We start from the raw sequence: 18,997 nt of genomic DNA on the forward strand, positions 1-18,997 counted from the left end.
TTTTAAAATAGCAAATTAAGATTTTTAAGTGTGTGCTTGGATACACTTACGTACATATACAGTGTTTGTACCAACTCCTTCACCGCTCTCTCTTGGTGGAGCGATAAGCATTTCTAATCTGCTTTTCTCCTATAGCATATAGAGTCACTGCTACACAATTTAACATTTATATGCTGCTTGATACTTACTTTTGGAACCCATGTGTGTATTCCGTCGTCACCCTGTGTCTTGTATCTCTTACAGTGCCAGCACACAGGAGGGATTTCACAAAGGACTAATTTGGACTAATTTCCATGGACAGATACATTTGTAGCTAAACGTCATTTCTTTGTTTTCCAGGAGAGAAAGGCCTTGGGAAAACAACTGGGAAGAAGTTATGTTATAAAGGTTCCACATTCCATCGTGTGGTTAAAAACTTTATGATTCAGGGTGGGGACTTCAGCGAAGGTAGAGCTAAAAGTTACGCTTTTAATAACTCCAACTATCGGTTTCTTATGTGTCTCATACTGTTAATTGTAAATATTGTATCACAGTATGAAGTAAATATTAAGTGGTCAGTGAATAGATGTTGGATGAGTGAATGTTATAGAGCAAAAAATGTATGAAAAGCGAAATACCAAGCCACTTTATTTTGTTTTTATGTACTTTTAATAATATTACAGATTTTTGGTGAATTCTCTTACAATGAATACCAAGTACTTGTGGATTATTTTTATTCTTGCCAAATTTTGTTGGTATGATTACTTTTTGAAATAAATGGGTTATGGAGCTAGTTTATTTTTATTTTTTTATTTACTTTTGAGAGAGAGAGAAAGAGAGCTCAATGAGCAGGGGAAGGGAAGAGAGAGGGAGACAGAATCTGAAGCATGCTCCAGGCTCTAGGCTCTGAGCTGTCAGCCCAGAGCCCGACGCGGGGCTTGAACTCGTGAACCACAAGATCATGACCTGAGCCAAAGTTGGATGCTCAACTGATTGAGCCACCCAGGTGCCCCTGGAGATAATTTTTAATAATATTTATTATAACAGTACTGGACTTTTTTGCACTTATATTCAAAGATGAGGTTAATTGAGGATTTGTAGAATTTTGATTATAGCAATTACAAGTTGTTAGTTTCTTTAATAAATTGAAAGCATAAAAAGTAATTTATATGTATTAGTATATTTTAAATTGTCATTATAACTTAATATAGGTCATTATTTGCAGGTAATGGAAAAGGTGGAGAATCAATTTATGGTGGATATTTTAAAGGTAAGGCTTAATATTTTATGGTCTTTTGTTTCAGTTCTGATGTTAAAGCAAATTTGATCATGTACTTTTAATGAGGAGAGGTTTACTTATAGTTCACTTTTTGCATGAAACTAATGCTGCATGAAAATACTTTATTTGCATGAACTTGGGGATAAATTATATTGTAATATGTAACTTTTAATTGACAAGATTAATTAAGGCTAACTTTATGGTTAAACATGACTTTCAGCATGGAGGTTAGGCAACTATATACATGAAAACTCCTATCTTCCTGCCTAAAACTGTCAACATATTCTTTTGTTTATAGAGAATGTGGTCTTTTGCAAAATGAAAAGGTAAGAGAACGAAGCTCAGTAACACAAACTCCAATTCTGTTCCCTTGCACCCTTCCTAATAAGTTTATGGACAGCCTGGGTCAGGTTGTGGCTGGATTTCTTATATTGCTTGAAGACTTGGAAAATTCTGTATACTATTTCATACGTGCATCTGTATCTTTTTTTCTTTTCACAATGGGCTCTTAGTTCTACATCAGGAAAAAAATCTAGTTGTGTTTTTTTCCCCCTAAACCAAACAATTTCTTTGACTAAAAGTTGGTATTTCCTACTTTCTCAAAGGTTTGTATGTTTTCTTTTGTATACTAGAATTATATGATTGTATTTTATTCCTACAGTAGTAGTATTTGCATAAGTCTAACTATTGCATTTGCCCCAAAAAGCCTTAGAAAAGTCAGTTGCAGAGATTGATAATGGGATCCAATCTGATTAGATTTTAATGCCATGATAGCTTCAGCGTTATAATAGTCTTTTATATTTCTTTTGGGGGAAAATGGATTACCACTCTTTTTCAGAAGCCTGTTCCCAAGGTAATCATTTTTTAAAGTTTTCTATGTTTCTGTTTGTTCTAAAGAAAGGTTTGTTTGTATGAATGTTAAACGGAAATTTAAATTCATTTTCAAGATATTTCTGCTGGAATTAAAATCCTCTCTGAGTGATCTTTATGGCAGTTTTTCCTTTGAACCAGTAGGAAGCAGCTCATTAGCTGGTTCTATCAGCTTGTAGCAATTTGAGACTGATGTTGTAGGCCGCTCGAATGTGGTTGTTCCCTGCGGCAGATACTTATGTATCTTAAAACTATATTTCGCCCTTTAAGTTTTTGTTTTTATAGGATTTTCTTCCTTAGGTAATTTTTTATCCTGTTGTTAGGAATCTATATACTTGATTTAATTTAGGCATATCCTTACAACTTAAGTTCTGTAATTTTTTTGTTTTTTGCTCTCATAGTCTAGCTTTAGTACAGTTGAGTAATAAATTTACCATATAGAAACTAAGTTCATAAGATTATTAAACTTCTCCCATGTTTAGTGCATTAAGTAGGATAATTGGAAATTTGAAGGAAATGAGCTTTACTGTAGAGATTTTTCTAAAATTCCTTTACTAGTTTTCCCTGAAAGTCATAGTTCACATATCATGTAGCCAAACTATGTTACTACTAAAAGTGACTGTTCTAAGGCTGTTTGTATAAAGTATTAAATATATGTTCTTTTCCTCAAGGCTTTAAGTAGTATCTTTGATCTTTTTATGCTTTTGTTTTTTGATTAGTTGTAAAAATTTTTTTCTAAATATTCAGACAAGTATCTGTACTGACCAGAAGAGGAATTTCATCCTTTGCTTTCTATTTATTACTGTGAACATTACACTTTAAAAGTGGCTTATAATTGGAGACTGACGAATTTGTGTTTTCTTCAAACAGATGAAAACTTTATTCTCAAACATGACAGAGCGTTCCTTTTGTCAATGGCAAATCGAGGGAAACATACCAATGGTTCCCAGTTTTTCATGTGAGTAGGCATAATTCAGAGATGAGCTTTTCTTAAACAGAGAAGCGCTGTTCATGAGAAAGATGGTAGAGTTAAACCAAGTTTAATGCTAGAATTCTGTCAACTTGGGCTTTATTATTAATTTCTAATGTTACAGAAACTGGTAAGCTCTAACAGCCGCCTCAGCTTTCAGCATATATCCTGCATTTGAAGAATGGTACTTACGAGATGTAACTTGAAGATGTACATTATTTTCAGAATACGTTGTCATCTTAAGAAAAGAAATTGGCTTCTACTTAGCAAATTTGGGGGCTCAGTTTGCTAAAACTAGATTGGAACATAAACTATTGGTCAACATTTAAAAGTTGTTCATGGCCTAGGAGTAGATGTCCTCTTGGCCTGGAAAGTAGTTGCTTTGAGTAAACCATTGTATGGTGGCTTTTTCTCTTAATGATGCTCTTTGAGTTCATTGGAGAGAGGTGCCATTATTTTCTGATATTGTATAGAGATGAGTGATTTGCTGTTGCATCAGCATTGTAGAAGATCTCTGTACATAATTGAATTAACCCAATATTGCTGTCATTTCGACCAAAATTTATGAGATTATCACTCAGGAAACTTCCGAATGCCGAATTTGCTTTTTAAAAAAATAAACAACTTTTCATGTATGTGCATGCACAACCAAAACCTTACTTACTTCTCATCTGAAAGCCCTTTGGGATACTTGTAGTTATATATTCTAATCTAAAGCTACTCTAAAACCTATTTTTATTATAATCCCAGGATATAAAATAAGAAAGATAATTGACTAGCATGAAGTTCAAGAAGCTTTTGATTGGAAGTAAATCTCTAGAGTTGTGTTACCTATGTTGGAGAAATATTTTATTCACAGTTTACCAGAAAAAGTTTTTGTCATCTTTCTGAATGGATGAGTGTGAATGGCGCTTCCCTGTCTTTAAAGGAGTAAATTATTCATGTAAAATAAATCTCACATTTTAAAGTTGTCTGCAAAATAGATTTCCAACATGATCTGATAAAAGTTCAGATAAGGGGCATTCTATTTCTAAGAATGTCCTAAAAATGGAAAGCTGCTGGAAGATGACAGTGCTTGGAGCTGTGCAGGAAAGGAGGACCAAAACCATTTGTTCCTAGATCATGTTTTGATCCCATAGAGCAGTAGTTATTAAGACTTCTCTCCTAGAGCATGTTTCTATCCTTAACCTTCTTAAGGGCCAAAAAAAAAAAAAAAAAAAAAAAAAAGAAAAGAAAAAATTAGTGGGAAATATTTTGAAAAACTTCTTTTATAGTAATTTAATACAAAACTGTTTACTCTTTGATTGAGGTTTCCCATTTTCCATTTTTAAGCTTATCTGAACTGTGAACATGATAAACTAATGATTCATTGGTCAAGAAGCTACCATCTGAGGGCTCTAAAGTTTCTTTTAGATTTCCTTTTTTGTATCAGTACATGAAAATTTATCAGGCAGCACCAGCTTCTTCCCATTGCCACATACCAGTTAGCTTGTGTATAGAATGTAAAAACTGGTGCATACATTAATTACAATCCAGTGTCTGAGGTTCTCCCTTCAAAAAATACAGAGTATTTTGTTTCTGTGTACTTCAGTACGCCTTTAAGTCATTTCTAGGAATGCTTAGTATCAAACAAAATTAAGGCCATTGCTGTTTCTACCTAGTTTAATTTTACATTGGACTGCTATTTTTGACAAAGAATGCCAAATGAAAATTTTGACATCCATGAATTAGGATTAAAATTTTTCAGCTTCTTTTCATAATTAACTGTAGATGGCAGTAAAATCACTGAATTTGTGTTGAAAGAAAATTTTCTATTTTTAGTTTGAAATTTACTCATGGAAATGAATTTGCAGTTAAAAGCAATCTTGGAAGCAAATTTAGTGTTTTTGCACATACAAAAAAAAGATCCTTATCTTTTTTTTTTTAAAGAAATTTTTGTGGCATGTGCTTTTTTTATGCTGGCTAAAACTGCCAGTTCCCCATGTGTTGAAGGATAAAATAAAACTAACATTCACCTTTCTATACAAAGCACTTCCTTGCTTTTATAGAAAGGGAAAATGGAGATAATGGTCCGTAAAAGAGAAATGTTTGAAAATCTGTCTTGCAAGTCCAAATCTTTTTGGAGTTGGAGGAAGTAAAAAAAAAAAAAAAAGTAGAACTTACTATCTTCAAGTTGTGTAAACCGTCACAGACAATCACTCTAAGAGGTGGGGCTGCGAGGGTTGGTGGTAGCAGGGCTAGCTGCCAGCTCCCCAAGGGCGGCAGCTACACCCCTCCCTCTCACCACAGCTCTGCCGTTTGGCACCTTGAGCAGCTCTTCTGCATTCCGAACAAGAAAGGGTGGTGTGACAATGGTGGTAAAATGCCAACGACTCCCTATATGGTTCCAGTCTCATAAGCTTACTAAGGACTTGTAATGCATCCTTGCAAAATTGCATTTGTAGCTCATATTTTAAATCTACTTTGTAATTCCTAAGGAGTAAATTTGGTGCTGTTAGTGTGAGTATTTGCAAAATGTTCCTCAAAGATTCTTGTGCTTTGTGCAGTAACTATTGTCTTTATTATTTACGCATTTAAAACTTCCCCTTCGTAAGGCATACATCATTTTTGTTAAACATGATTGCGCATATATTGCTTCCTTTGGATGGAACAATTATGTATCTGATAAAATTCGCATTTTCTTCTTTAAAACTATTTGTGATTTTTGCAGTTACTGCCTATGTCTACTACTGTGTTAGTCACAAAGATTTTGCTTTGGAGGGTTTAAATAGAATAAAACTGATTCTTTTTGGAATAATACTGCTCAAGAAACATGGAAGAGATGATATATAGCACTGTCCCCATGAATCACTAAGGAAATAACGGTCCGTTCATGTTGAAGTATTTTTGAAGAAATTCGAAGACCTGGGACCAAAGTAGTAACCCAGTTAACTCAGTATTTAGTCACTTTGTCCTTTATTATTTATTTGTTGGAGCCAAACACTAGAAAGAAACCATAATAAAAGCTATAGAATTATAAAGTCTTAGAGGAGAAAAGGATGTGATCCTCTAGACCAACATTTTCCTTGTATGTATAATGCTAAGATAAAATGACACACGGGGAAACATTTTTCTTTTCCTTTGGCTGTTAGTAACAGTCTGTTAATTCTGTTCTTATTTTCATTGTTTTTGTATATATTCATTGAAGAGATAAAGAAGGTATTGTATGAAGTAGTCATTAAAAAGATTAATTAGGGCGGTTTATAGCTTTGTTTTAAATAACTATTTTTCTGGGTTAGAGCCACTAATCTAGCTATCAGGAGGCCTTGGTTCTAGTTTTATTTGCTATTCACCTTGAGTTAGTTCTATCTTTCCTTTTCGGTTTATAAGATACCTACCCATTCTCATAGGTAAAGTAAACATTTTGGCATGAAAATGTGGGCATAAAAGGAAGAAAGTGTTTGTAGGTTGATCCTAAGTTTTTGAATATGTGGAATGATTTCTGTGCAAACATTGTCTTGCCCCTCAAGGAGATAGTTTGCTAATTGCCTAATTTTCATCAGTCTGAAAGGTGCTGCAAAGAAACTTCGGGCTCATTTGTCTAAATTAGGCAGCAGTCTTCATCAGCTATGGATAGAACGATGGCGTGGTGGTTACACTGGTCTCCCTTTGCTTAGTGTGTGGGACCTTATGTACAGCCGTGGAGTAGGAAGACCTACGGAGCTCTGGAGAGCAGTGTTTGTCACTGGCCACGGTCATTGGTCATGGTAATTATAAAAAGTTAAGAAAAGATAATGTAGGCGAGTCAAGCTTGAAACAAAAAGCCTTGTATTTTAACAGGCATAAAGAGGACTATAGGAGGACAACATAGAGAAGTTCCAAGATGTGTTCTAACCAGACTTGTAGGTGGCTGCTCACCTCCATAGGAGAGAAGTGCTGGTCACTTCAGAGCAGAGCAAGGGGTACTCAAGGTGGTTTGTTGTTAAGGGGTTTATAAAGCTTTGGAGATTTTGGGTAGCAAAAGAGAATTTGTGCAGAAATGCTTTTTGCCTCCACACATTCATGAATTTGAGAAGAAATGCTAGTAAGTGTTAATAATCTGGGCAGTTCTGGTTTTCCTTCCTTTTGGGGGGTAATATCTTCATGTGTAAATTGTAAGATTTTTCATCAACAAAGATGTTGATGAAACTTGACCTTAAACCCAAGTTCTCGGAATATGAAGTGTCATCTGTAACATCCAGTCTTACTATTACTTAGTGTTTATGTGACATATGTGTTAGCCGCCTGGAAGGGATTTTGTGTCTGGTAGTGTTTGATGTGTATTATGTTAACCTGAGTGCTGAACTTTTGAAAGCTGTTCGGTGACTTTTGGAACACACAGGAAGAGCTCTGTAACATGGCTTGGTTAGTTTCTGTGGCCCTTGTCACTCTATATAATTTGGTGCCTCTTCCATGATTGTGTGGTAGTTTCACGAGTTGAAGGGGAAAATTGCATGTGAGAGGCTACGCTAGACAGAAATAGGTTATTTTTACTTCCATACTACTTTACACCTGGAGTCACTTTTTCTTTTGAAAACATCCATTGAAAACACCACATTATTTGAAACATATTCTTTTTTAACAGTAATTCATGTGTCAATGCCTTTATAAGAAATTAAAGCTTATTTTTAAAGATTTCAAGGCTTAATATGTCCAAAACCTTAATAAAGAATTTTGTCCACTGTGTATAATGTGGGTTTTGGTCTGATAATAGTAGATAATGTTTAAAGTTTAATAGAGTTAGAGTTGGTCAGACTGCGTACTTTTTGAAAAAAAATTTTTTTACAATGGGGAAAGTCACATTAGGCAGGGAAAGCAAGTATCATGGCCAAAATTTGACATCATACTCTTATACTTTTATCTCCCTTGCCTTTTTATCCTTTGAGAAGATCCTTAAAATTCTAATTATGCTGCTTTATTATTTTATTATTGTTAGTTTTGGGGACTTAACTTCGAAAGTGTGTGTAAAGGCAGTGAACAGAAACTACAGTCCAAACTTTGCTCATTTACTCCTGATAGTGGTCTGTCGTGAAGTGTGATGAAAAAGATTTCAAATGTAGAAACATGAAAGGTTCTTTAACTACTTGAAGAGAATTACTGAAAAAGAAAAAAGTTCCCTGAAATTTTGTGCTGAATTCTCTTAATTCTTTTCATTGAAGTTTTGCTTTCCACTGGTAGTAACTAACTGCTCCTGGGCATTCAGATTTTTAGATTTGTATACTCAGGATACATTATTCTCTTTTTGAGAAAGATGTTGGTTGACTTAGCAAGTTTGTAGGATTTGCAAAGCGAAATAGAATGCTTTGTTATTCACACTCTAGTGTTACAATATTAAGGCTCTGAGCAGATTCCCATTTTAACCAGTGTTTTTCTTAAGCATAGTTCATCTCTACGTACATATCCTATGTGAAAGAAAATTTAGAGCCCTCCATTTTAAAAAAGCTCTTGTGCTTTGCATAAAACTTGAAAATACTTAATTTCAAAGTTATATTGATATTAAAACATAGAATCAGTCTTGTCTTAAAAGTGTATTACAATTTATTTCTTGCCATTTTTGTGTAAAATTTACAGAAAGAGTGTTACACCGTGCGCTCCAAAGGTAATGTCTCAATCCTCTAAGGCTCTCTTTTTCTTTCTTTGCCTTTATCTCTTTAATCCTATTGTTATGTGCATTGAACCGTTTTAAGAAAAACTTTCTGCTTGATTTATGGCAGCAATACATGTAAAACAAGTGTGTTTTATTGTTCATGGTTAATCCTGGGAAGTGTATTTTAATTTCAGTGGCTTGTTTCCACCATTTTCCACACCTCTTCTGGGGGAGGGTGGGGAAGAGGGTATATTGTATAAAATGGTTTAGATTTCATTGCAGTACAGAACTATTAATTTCTGTGTAAGGCCAAAAGATTCTTTGATAATGGTATAAAACTGTAGATTGTTTTTTGGAGTAACAGTGACACTTTTTGATTTCTAGGATTTATAAAGTTTAAATGAATCCTTATGCTTATATTTTTAAAGTATATTCACGGGGTAGGTAAAACTGGAAAATCAGTGTCGAGTGACAGGAGAAAATGGAAATGTGAAAATATCGAAAACTTTTATAATTTGAAATGTTCTTTGTGGTTCTTTCTCTTTTAGGTTTGTTTTCATAAGCGTGTGTAAACTTACATATTTATGATAATCTCTGGCCTTTAAGGTCTGAGCTTACTGAGCATATGTCCCGTCCCCACTGCATGGGTCTTGACAACCATATAGTTTTGAAAGATCAGTACGATTAAGAGGTGGTGGGATGAGATCTCTGCCCGGTTGAGTAGGATTGAGTAGCATGGACAGAGCATATCCTTTCTCCCTGCCCGTTTGGCAGTGCCCTCTGTTTTTCCATGTCTGTTGTCAGCCCAGTGCCAGTATGCCTGCTTCACAGTGTTATTTCTACTCCTGAAATGTAGGCTGAGAACCCCAAAGGGCTTCTTTGTTCAGATACTGTTAGTGTTGTTAATATGTAGCCTACCCCAGTTAAAGTATAAATTTGTATTTCTGCATCCTGAACTGCAGATGCCAGTGATGGACTTAATTACTCACACCAGCTTAGGCACAGCAGGCCAGCTGAAGTTTGTCCTTCAAATAATTTGTTCTTGTCTTCATTTGTTTTCTTCCCCGTTAGAATAAAGGATCGACTTTTTTAGTTTTCATGTGAATTCAAAGCAAAACTCGAATCTGTCACCAAGGTAGCCATTCCCTCTTCAGATCCAGTCTCAAGTAGTCTGTTGCTACATCACTGCAATTAGCTGAATTGTTTTCATCTCACCATTTGCTCGAAAGTTTTGCCATCATGTGGTTTTTACAGGACTCCTATTAGCCAGCGTAGCAAATTGATTTCGGTTTTGTGTGTTTTAGGAAAATCTGTAGGCTTTTCCCTAGTACCAAAAGATTTGAGAGTTGTGAGAGAAAGGATCAAGGAAGGAGGAGGAATATACCTAATTAATACACCACTTCTTGTTTTCACTGCTACATATTTGAATTTGATCCCTTAAACTATAAGAACATTTTTTACCTTTAAAAATTTTACCTCTTACATCTTTCATACAATAGAATCACTGTCCAGCATATGTACTAATTTCTTCCTGTCATTAGTGTGCTTTACTAAAGTTTTATATTTGTGGGAAGCACATTATTATGCAAAGTAGTTTCTGGATTCTGGTTTAATTATTTAATCATTAGTTCCTCACCAGCTTGCTAGATTTTCTCTTTTTCTTTCTTCTGTTTTTACTCATTTTTACTATTATATTGGCTTGAATTACCACTTCTCAGTCTTCTAAGGAGAATTTGAGACTTTGTGGTTTTAAAATTCAAGATTCCTTTTAAAATTCTGGAACTTCCTAAATTGACAATTTAAAAAAATTCCATAGTACTTTTTCAGAACTGAATATTCTTAATGTAAGTATAAATGCTATCATTCCTTGCAATGATTTTTAACATTGCTGTGAAGGTTAAAAATTGTGTTTTGTTGACTTACATGTCTTAGAATTGCCTTAAAATGAATATAAAAATTGATATGGGAGCTTCTAGTACAGTTAACTTCTTTAACATAGCCTCATATCCAGTGTCCTTTCTCAAATTCTGCTATTTCTCATTATTATAAACTAAGATTTTTGTGGCTTTTGAATTTTTTCACTGCAGTTCACATAGTGTGAAAATTTGTGAAAATGCTATGGGAAAACCAGTTTGGGTTCAAAATCTCTTAACCAGATAATACCCCATAGGCTTCCTAAGAGTGACTATGCCAGTTTGTGACTGTAGAAGAAGCTGGTTGGGCATTTTCTGGGCCATGGAAATTTAAGGTGTCTATAACGTTATCCATCATTACTTGCTGGCTGTCAGAAGTTTGACAAATTGGAGGTTTGCTCCCTGTCGCATTTTCAGAGTTGCTGTGTGAGTGGCAGAACTTCACCTTAGGTGGGAGAGGCAGGAAGTTTTGAAAACAGGACTCCCGAGGCCTACCTCCATCTGCCTTCCTAAAAGATGCAGACCGACTCACCACCACCCCCCCCCCCCCCCCCCCCCCCCCCCCGCCCCCGCGGGGGGGGGGAGCAAGCAAGTGTTGATCACACTTTTTTTTCCTTAGGGCAGATGATAGTGCTTTTTATTCTCTTTAATTATCTTGATGACTTTTGAGTTGATTTTTGCTTTTGTTGTTATTTTGGATTCAAGAGTATCTTTAATTTTATTGTATATTTATGCTGTACACTTCAAACCTGTTTCATATGTTATGTATAGGTATAGTCTTCATATTGGAGAAATAGATACAACTTTGTAATTATAATCTTGAGGGTTTTTTTAACCAGTAAAATGGCTACTATGGCTGTTTGTAAGGTTTTTAAGTTGAGATGTGTATCATGTTTAACTTTTCCCCATCTTTTTATCTTTACCTCTTTGTTCTCTACATGCCCTTCTGCTCTGTTCACCCGAACACCTGGTTTTTGCCATCTTTGTGTTGATGTTTACACAGTACTACCAAACCTGCTCCACACTTGGATGGGTAAGAGTTACATTTTATTACCTTGGGGAGTTGGTGGGGTGGCCAGTCTACTACAAATTGGACCATGGATGAACCTCTGGGGGGTGCTCTTGATTCCTGATCTAATCTCTCACAGCCAAGCCCCTCCCTAAGGATCAGAGGTTAGTCCGTCTGGAGAACTCATATTGTCATGTCACTGAATCTGGGCAATGGATAGACTTCTCAGCCTTGCTATCTCTAGTGACCCTGTAACAACGGTTTCTGAGTATCGAGTGCAATCTGTTCTCAGATTCTCCACCGTAAGATAGTTAAGAAATATTGTTTTAAGCAGAAAACTAAGGCCCGGTTTGAGTCGTGTTTTTATTTTTTCCTTTTTATGAAGCAGATGTCAAGTTCTAATTCCCTTCTAGTTGCTTCATTCATCAAACACTTTGCTTTTATATTTAGTTCTGTAGACATGTCATTTATAACGGTTGTCTTGATTACTGATTGTGGCTTAATTGTCATCAAACCAATTCTTTCTTGAATTTGTATTGTGACAGGGTGCATGTCGTCTTTGGATTGGTTATTTCTGGTTTTGAAGTAATTGAACAGATTGAAAATCTGAAAACCGATGCTGCAAGCAGACCTTATGCAGATGTGCGAGTAATTGACTGTGGGGTGCTTGCCACAAAATCATCAAAAGATGGTAAGAGTTTTGGGGGGAGTGGAGGGGAGCTAGGATACTGGTAAAACACGGTGAAGATTATAGTTGAAAGATACCTCCTGAACTTTAGTAGTGGAAAAACCATTCAAGTAGTACATACAGCAGTAACCCATGCCTCTGTATCATACCTTATACCCAAGCCATCAACAAATCTTATCAAATCTTACTTTTTACTTCCCATGTTATCAGCCTTGTCCAAACCACTGCTGTCTCTTACTTGGATTATTGCAGTAGCCTCATAACTATTCAGTTTGCCTCTGCCCTTCTTATAATCTCTTCTTGGCAGCAGTAAATTCCTAACTGGTCTCTTTGCTTGTACTCTTGACTCTGTAGTCTGTTAATAGCAACCAGAGTGATCTTCTCCAAGGGCTCCCTTCTTAGCCAGCCAAACTAAAGTCTTTACTTGGTCTGTAAGGCAGTCTGTTCTCTCCTGTGTCTCTCACCTCTTCACCCTCATTCATTGCCCTCCCAGCCATGTTGACCTTTACCCAGACATGCCAAGCACAGGGATTTTGTGCTGGAGTCTGTTCTTTCTGGAGCACTCTCCATCCAGATACCTACATGACCCCTTACGTCACTTCCTTCAAGTCTCTGTTTGAATGTTATCTTCAGTTACTGCCCATCTCTCCCTATTCCCTTTACCTTGCTTTTTTTGTATTTCTGTTCGAGCACTTCTCATTTGTCATATTATGCAGTTACTTACCTCTTTTCTTATCTGATCCAACTAGAATATAGACTTCATAAGGGCAAGGGCTTTGTTACCTTACCATCTCACCAGCAAATTGTGTTATCAGCATGAAAAAATGTTTACTTAAATTTTGTCTTTAGTTTGCTGTTTATAAAGCATGTTTTATGATACTATTTTTTACTCTGAAAGGTAGACACTAAGATCTAGTACTAATATTTTTGTTAATATTTCTTAAAAGTTTTTGAGAAAAAAAGGAAGAAACCAACTCATTCAGAAGACTCGGATTCCTCTTCCAATTCCTCTTCCTCTTCAGAATCTTCTTCAGAAAGTGAAATTGAACATGAGAGAAGCAGAAGGAGGAAACATAAGAGGAGGCCAAAAGTTAAGCATTCTAAAAAGAGACGAAAGGAAGCAAGCAGTTCCGAAGAGCCAAGGAATAAACATATAATGAGCCCAAAAGGGTAAGTGTGAAATGCCAGGGTAATCTTAACCTAACACAAAGACACTCTGGAATGGGGAAAGTATATGCAATTCTGTAAACTTCATTTTATTACCTATTGTTGAAAAAGGATAGCATTTTTTTTTAACTTTAATTTGAAATCTGACAAATCTAAGGGTGGCACAGACATTTCATATTAAAGATTTATGTGTTTGCAGGTGAAAAAAAATCCCTGAAACTCTTAAAAGAACAAAGGATCATTTGACAGTTTCATACCATAATTTTAGTACTGTGGCTTTTTCACTGTGTTAATGTTTTATATGTTCTTTGTGAAAATTGTACAAACCTTTTGAGATTTGTGAGATATTAATAGTTTTGCTGTTTCATAATTAAAAAAAATTTTTTTTAAGTTTATTATTTATTTTGAGAGAGAGAGAAATAGCGCACGTGCATGCATGAACAGGGGAGGGGCAGATAGAGGAAGGGAGAGAGAATCTCAAGCAGGTTCCTTGCTGTCAGCACAGCCCAACGTGGGGCTCAGTCTCACAAACCGTCAGATCATGACCTGAGCCAAAATCAAGAGTCAGATGCTTAACCAGCTGAGCCACCCCGGCACCCCGCTATTGTTTTATTATTAATTGTTATATATTATTATTTAATATTCTTGTGAAATGCAGACATTGCATATTTTAATTGGTGACTTGATTTGTTCTCTCTAAGTTACTCTGAGAGGAGTGATACCAATGAAAAAAGGTCAGTTGATTCAAATGCTAAAAGGGAAAAGCCTGTGGTCCGACCAGAAGAGATTCCCCCAGTTCCAGAGAACCGATTTTTACTGAGAAGAGATATGCCTCTTGTCACAGTGGAACCTGAACCGTAAGTAGGATGATTAACCTCTTTGTTTTCCTTTCTGTGAATGGTAATTCCATCAGCTCACTGCACTTCCACACTTATTTGTTGAGCATGACCCATAGGCAAAGATCTTTGAAGAATACTGTGGGAGATGCCAGGCTAATGAATGACATGTACCGTGCCTTTCAGAATTCACATTCTACTAATAGGGAAAGGGGGTTGGTCAAGTGGATCAGGGGAGAAGTTCTTAACGGGAGGTCTGGAAAGATTTCATTACTAATTTTTTTTCCTTGACTTTTCATTAGAGGTGAGATTTGGTTATCAGAAGAGAGGGTTAGTTGAACTCTTTGGATCCACTTGAATGATAAAACGTGTTCCAATTTGAATAGTGTAAAATTAATTGCATTGATTAGGGATATAATTTAGTATCATAAATATGTGACTTTTGCTAACTTGCTCAGTGATAACTTCTCTGCATTGGAAAAGGTAATGTGTAGTTTTAGATTTGGTATAATAGTATATTTTGTGTATTAACTCAAGTTTAGAATTATTAAAAGAAATATTGTTTGAACAGAAATGTCATAATGTGGCTGGTGTAATTGATAAGTGCCCGATGAAGAGTTACATTGAAGGTTAAGAGGTTATGCACGTGTTCCTGTTCACAGTCAGGTCTCCACATAAGGTTATCGTTTAATTCATTAAATATTTTTAAAGCCTAGTATTGTCTTATTTTAGAAAGCTATTATAAGATGGGATTTATCTTTGAATTAATAGCTGGTGTTTTCATTTTTAAAAACTGGCTGTTAATAAATTTTAGTGGGATTCTTCTTAAAATATAAGATACCAAGTTCATTGATGGAATCTATTTGACTTTCAGAAAGTAGGAAACTTGAAAGGTTAGTTTCTCTGTCATATGGCAGGTATTGGCAAATTATGGTCCATGGACCAAATTTGGCCTGTTGCCTATTTTTGTACAGCCCATGAGCTAAAAAAAATGGTTTTCTTGTGTTTAAATGTTTGTAGGAAAAATAAAAAGGAGAGTAATATTTTGTGCCATGTGAAAATTATATGAAACTCAAATTTCAATGTCCATAAATAAAATTTTACTGGAACACAGCCACATCCATTTGTTCATGATAAGAGAATAAGTAAGGGCTGTTTCTGTGCTACAACAGCAGACTTGAGTGGCTGTAGCAGAGTTTGTATGTGGTGTTCTCTTGCCTTACACTGCTACGTGGTACACTGCCCATCACAGTGATGCTGGTAGAACTCTCCAGTATTTCAAGTGCTACCCATATAACCCATGTATGTGAAAAGATATTTTTAAAGATGAAATATGTACAGTCTCATTACAGATCAGCATTAGCACTATATTGATAGGGAACACTGTGAACCCCAATTAACGTGAAATGTTCTTTCTTCTCCTTAAAAGGGCTCCATTCCTTTCGTTAGTAGATCTTTATTACAAAGAAATGATACTGTTATATTTCAAATTTCATTGATAAAACATTAGTTAAAATTTGTTTTCTTTCTTGTTATGTAAGTATCTACATAATAGCCTTAATTTTCTTCTTGCCCTACAAATCCTAAAATACTTACTCTTGGATTCTTTTCAGAAAAAGTTTGCTGACCCCTGTTATCTGGTGTTGTTAAAGCAGTGATTGATTGCATTTGTGACTGATTACCGCTGGTAATTTTGTTTGGTCGTCACTCTTCTTTAGTCACATAACATCTTTGGAAGTTATTTTGTGCAGAATTATTTTAAATCATAATTGACTGCTAGTTGTGTTGTATTAAGATAGCCCATTGACCTATTTTATTAGGATCCTTAAGATTTTGATCAGTCGTTTGGGCGTTATAATTAAGTGTGCTTCAAGAACTCATCATAGGCAAGGATAAGAAGCAAGGGCTGTCAGCCATATGAACTTGCCACCTTACTGATTGACCAGCAGTCAGGTGAAGGGAGGGTAGCAGAATTGGATCAGTACCAAAAGGTTCCTAGGTAAATGTTAATTCTTGCTGAACACCTGTAGGCAAGTTCACTGCTTTTTCTTCACAAGGAAAATGGGGTTAATGGTTGCCTACCAAGATACCTACTTCTCATTGTGAGAATTAAGTCACGTCATGAACATGAAATGGCTGAATAAACTGTTGTATACTTTGTAGTTGACTTTTTTTTTTTACAGTATCATTTTATGTTTCTCTGGATCCTTAGAAAACCTTGTATATTGGTTTTAAGAGTGAAGTTGCATTTCTTTCTGTGACTTTGGGCAAGACTTTTAACCTCTTAAAATTCTCTCTTTAAAATGAAGATGTGAATTAGTGCCTACCTCATAGTGCTGTTAAGAGAAGTAAATGAGCTAATGCCTTTAAGTGCTTATTAACAACCAGCAATGAACAATCTGAAAAGGAAATTAAGAAAGTAGTTGCATTTAAAACAACATCTAAAAGAATAAAAGAGGCGGGGGTGGGGGGGCGCCTGGGTCACTCTGTTGGTTAAGTGTCCAACTTCAGCTCGGGTCACGATCTTGCTGTTCCCAAGTTCAAGCCCTGCGTCGGGCTCTGTGCCAACAACTCAGAGCCTGGAGCCTGCTTCAGATTCTGTGTCTGTGTCTCTCTCTGCACCTTCCCCACTCATGCTCACTCTCTCTTTCTCTCTCTCTCTCAAAAATAAATAAACATTAAAAAAATTAAAAGAATAAAATGGGAGTAAATTCAGTTAAAAGGGTAAAAGACTTGTACAATGAAAATCACAAAATATTTAGAACTAAATAAATGGAAGGACATTGCACGTTCATGGGTTGGAAGACTTAATATTGTTAAATGTCAGTACTAGTCAAAGTAAGTTTTGGATTCAGTGCAATCCCTATCAAATTTCAGCAGCCTTTTTGCAGAAATGGAAAAGTCCATATCCAGAATCTTAGAATCATAGGGGGCCCTGAATGGCCAAAACAATCTTGAAAAAGAAGGGCGGAGATGGAACACTTATACTTTTTTTTTTAATGTTTATTTAATTTTGAGAGAGAGACAGAGCAGGAGTGGGGGAGGGGCAGAAAGAGAGGGAGATACAGAATCCGAAGCAGGCTCCAGGCTCTGAGCTATCAGCACAGAGTCTGATGCAGGGTGCGAACCCATGAACTGTGAGATCATGACCTGAGCCGAAGCCAGCCACTTAACCAACTGAACCACCCATGCACCCTGTAGCACTTATACTTTCTGATTTCAAAACTTAACACAAAGCTATAGTTATCAAAATAGAGTGGTACTGGCATAAAGATTAATATATAGACTAATGGGATAGACTTGAGATTCCAGAAATAAATTCATACCAGTATATGTGGACAGTTGATTTCAGACAAGGGTGCAGATTCCATTCAGTGGAGAAAGAAGTCTGTCTCTTCAATAAATGGTGCTGGGACAACTGGACTTCCACATGCAACAGAATGAGGTTGGACCCCTACCTCACATTATATGCAAGAATTAAAATGAGTCCATGACCTAAATATAAGAGCTAAAACCATAAAACTCTTAAAAAACATAGGGGTAAATTGTTGTGACCTTGGGTTTGACAATGAATTCTTATATTTGACACCAAAAACATGGACAACAGTAACACAAAAAGACAACTCAGTTAAAAAAATTTCTTTTTAAATGTTTGTTTATTTTTGAGAGAGACAGAGATAGAATGCAAGTGGGTTAGGGGCAGAGAGAGAAGGAAACACAATCCGAAGCAAGCCCCAGGCTCTGAGCTGTCAGCACAGAGCCCGACGCGGGGCTTGAACTCACGAGCTGCGAGATCATGACCTGAGCTGAAGTCGGACACTTAACAGACTGAGCCACCCGGGTACCCCAAGACAACTCAGTTTAAAAAATAGGCACAGCACTTGAATAGACATTTCATACAAGTGGCCAGTAAGTGCATGAAAAATGCTTAACATCATTAGACATTAGGGAAATACAAATCAAACTCACAATGAGATACTACTCGCTTACTAGGATGGCTGTAATTTAAAACTAAAACCAAAAAAACTAGTGTCAGCAACGATATGGAGAAATTGAAATCCTTATACATTGGTGGCAGGAGTCTAAAATGATGGAGACATTGTGGAACACAGTTTGGTTGTTTCTCAAAAAAATTAAACCGAGCTTTACCACGTAACCGAGCAATTCTATTGCTACAATTTCAAAAGAATTGAAAATCAAGAACCAAACAATACTTGTATGCCAGTGTTCATTGCAACATATTCACAGTAGCAAAAAGGAGGACAACTGATCCCAAGTTACCAACAGATGAATGGATAAACAAAATGTGGTGTGTACATACAGTGGAATGTTATTTGGCCATAAATTGGAGGTTACCAGGGGCTGAGGGAGTTGGGGGGACTGGGGAGGTATTCCTTAATGGGTAGAGTTTGGGTTTGAGTTTTGGAAAGGTAGTAGTGATGGATGCACAACATTTTGAGTGTAATTAATACACTGAACTGCAAACTTAAAATGTCCAATTTTATGTTATATATAATTTACCAATAAAAATGTTAAAAATGTTGATTAATGTAATGTCTGACACATAGTACTCAATAAAAGCTAGCCATTATGTTAATAACAGATAAAAAACAAACTTAAGGTGGGGGCACCTTGGTGGCTCAGTCAGTTAAGCTGACTCTTGGTTTCAGCTCAGGTCATG

The 18,997-nt window shown here is 36.0% G+C and overlaps 1 protein-coding gene across 6 annotated transcripts in view; it reads left to right on the forward strand.

Annotated features, from left to right (window-relative positions):
- The window catches only part of NKTR (natural killer cell triggering receptor), a 63,019-nt gene that overhangs the window by 29,063 nt on the left and 14,959 nt on the right, over positions 1-18,997 (forward strand). For 3 of the 6 annotated variants that reach the window (XM_040479926.1, XM_040479927.1, XM_040479928.1), the window contains exons 4-10: positions 340-447; positions 1,205-1,249; positions 2,999-3,086; positions 11,620-11,649; positions 12,171-12,316; positions 13,261-13,483; positions 14,182-14,337. In XM_040479926.1, coding sequence (XP_040335860.1) covers positions 340-447; positions 1,205-1,249; positions 2,999-3,086; positions 11,620-11,649; positions 12,171-12,316; positions 13,261-13,483; positions 14,182-14,337 — 796 coding nt within the window. Of the gene's footprint in view, positions 1-339; positions 448-1,204; positions 1,250-1,556; positions 1,585-2,998; positions 5,251-8,687; positions 8,716-11,619; positions 11,650-12,170; positions 12,317-13,260; positions 13,484-14,181; positions 14,338-18,997 lie in introns of those variants that run through there. The other 3 variants (XM_040479929.1, XM_040479930.1, XM_040479931.1) reach the window with 3 other exon arrangements.

This window comes from Herpailurus yagouaroundi, unplaced genomic scaffold (genome assembly GCF_014898765.1).
Source record: "Herpailurus yagouaroundi ecotype Mexico unplaced genomic scaffold, PumYag 159, whole genome shotgun sequence".
Classification (NCBI taxonomy): Eukaryota; Metazoa; Chordata; class Mammalia; order Carnivora; family Felidae; genus Herpailurus; species Herpailurus yagouaroundi.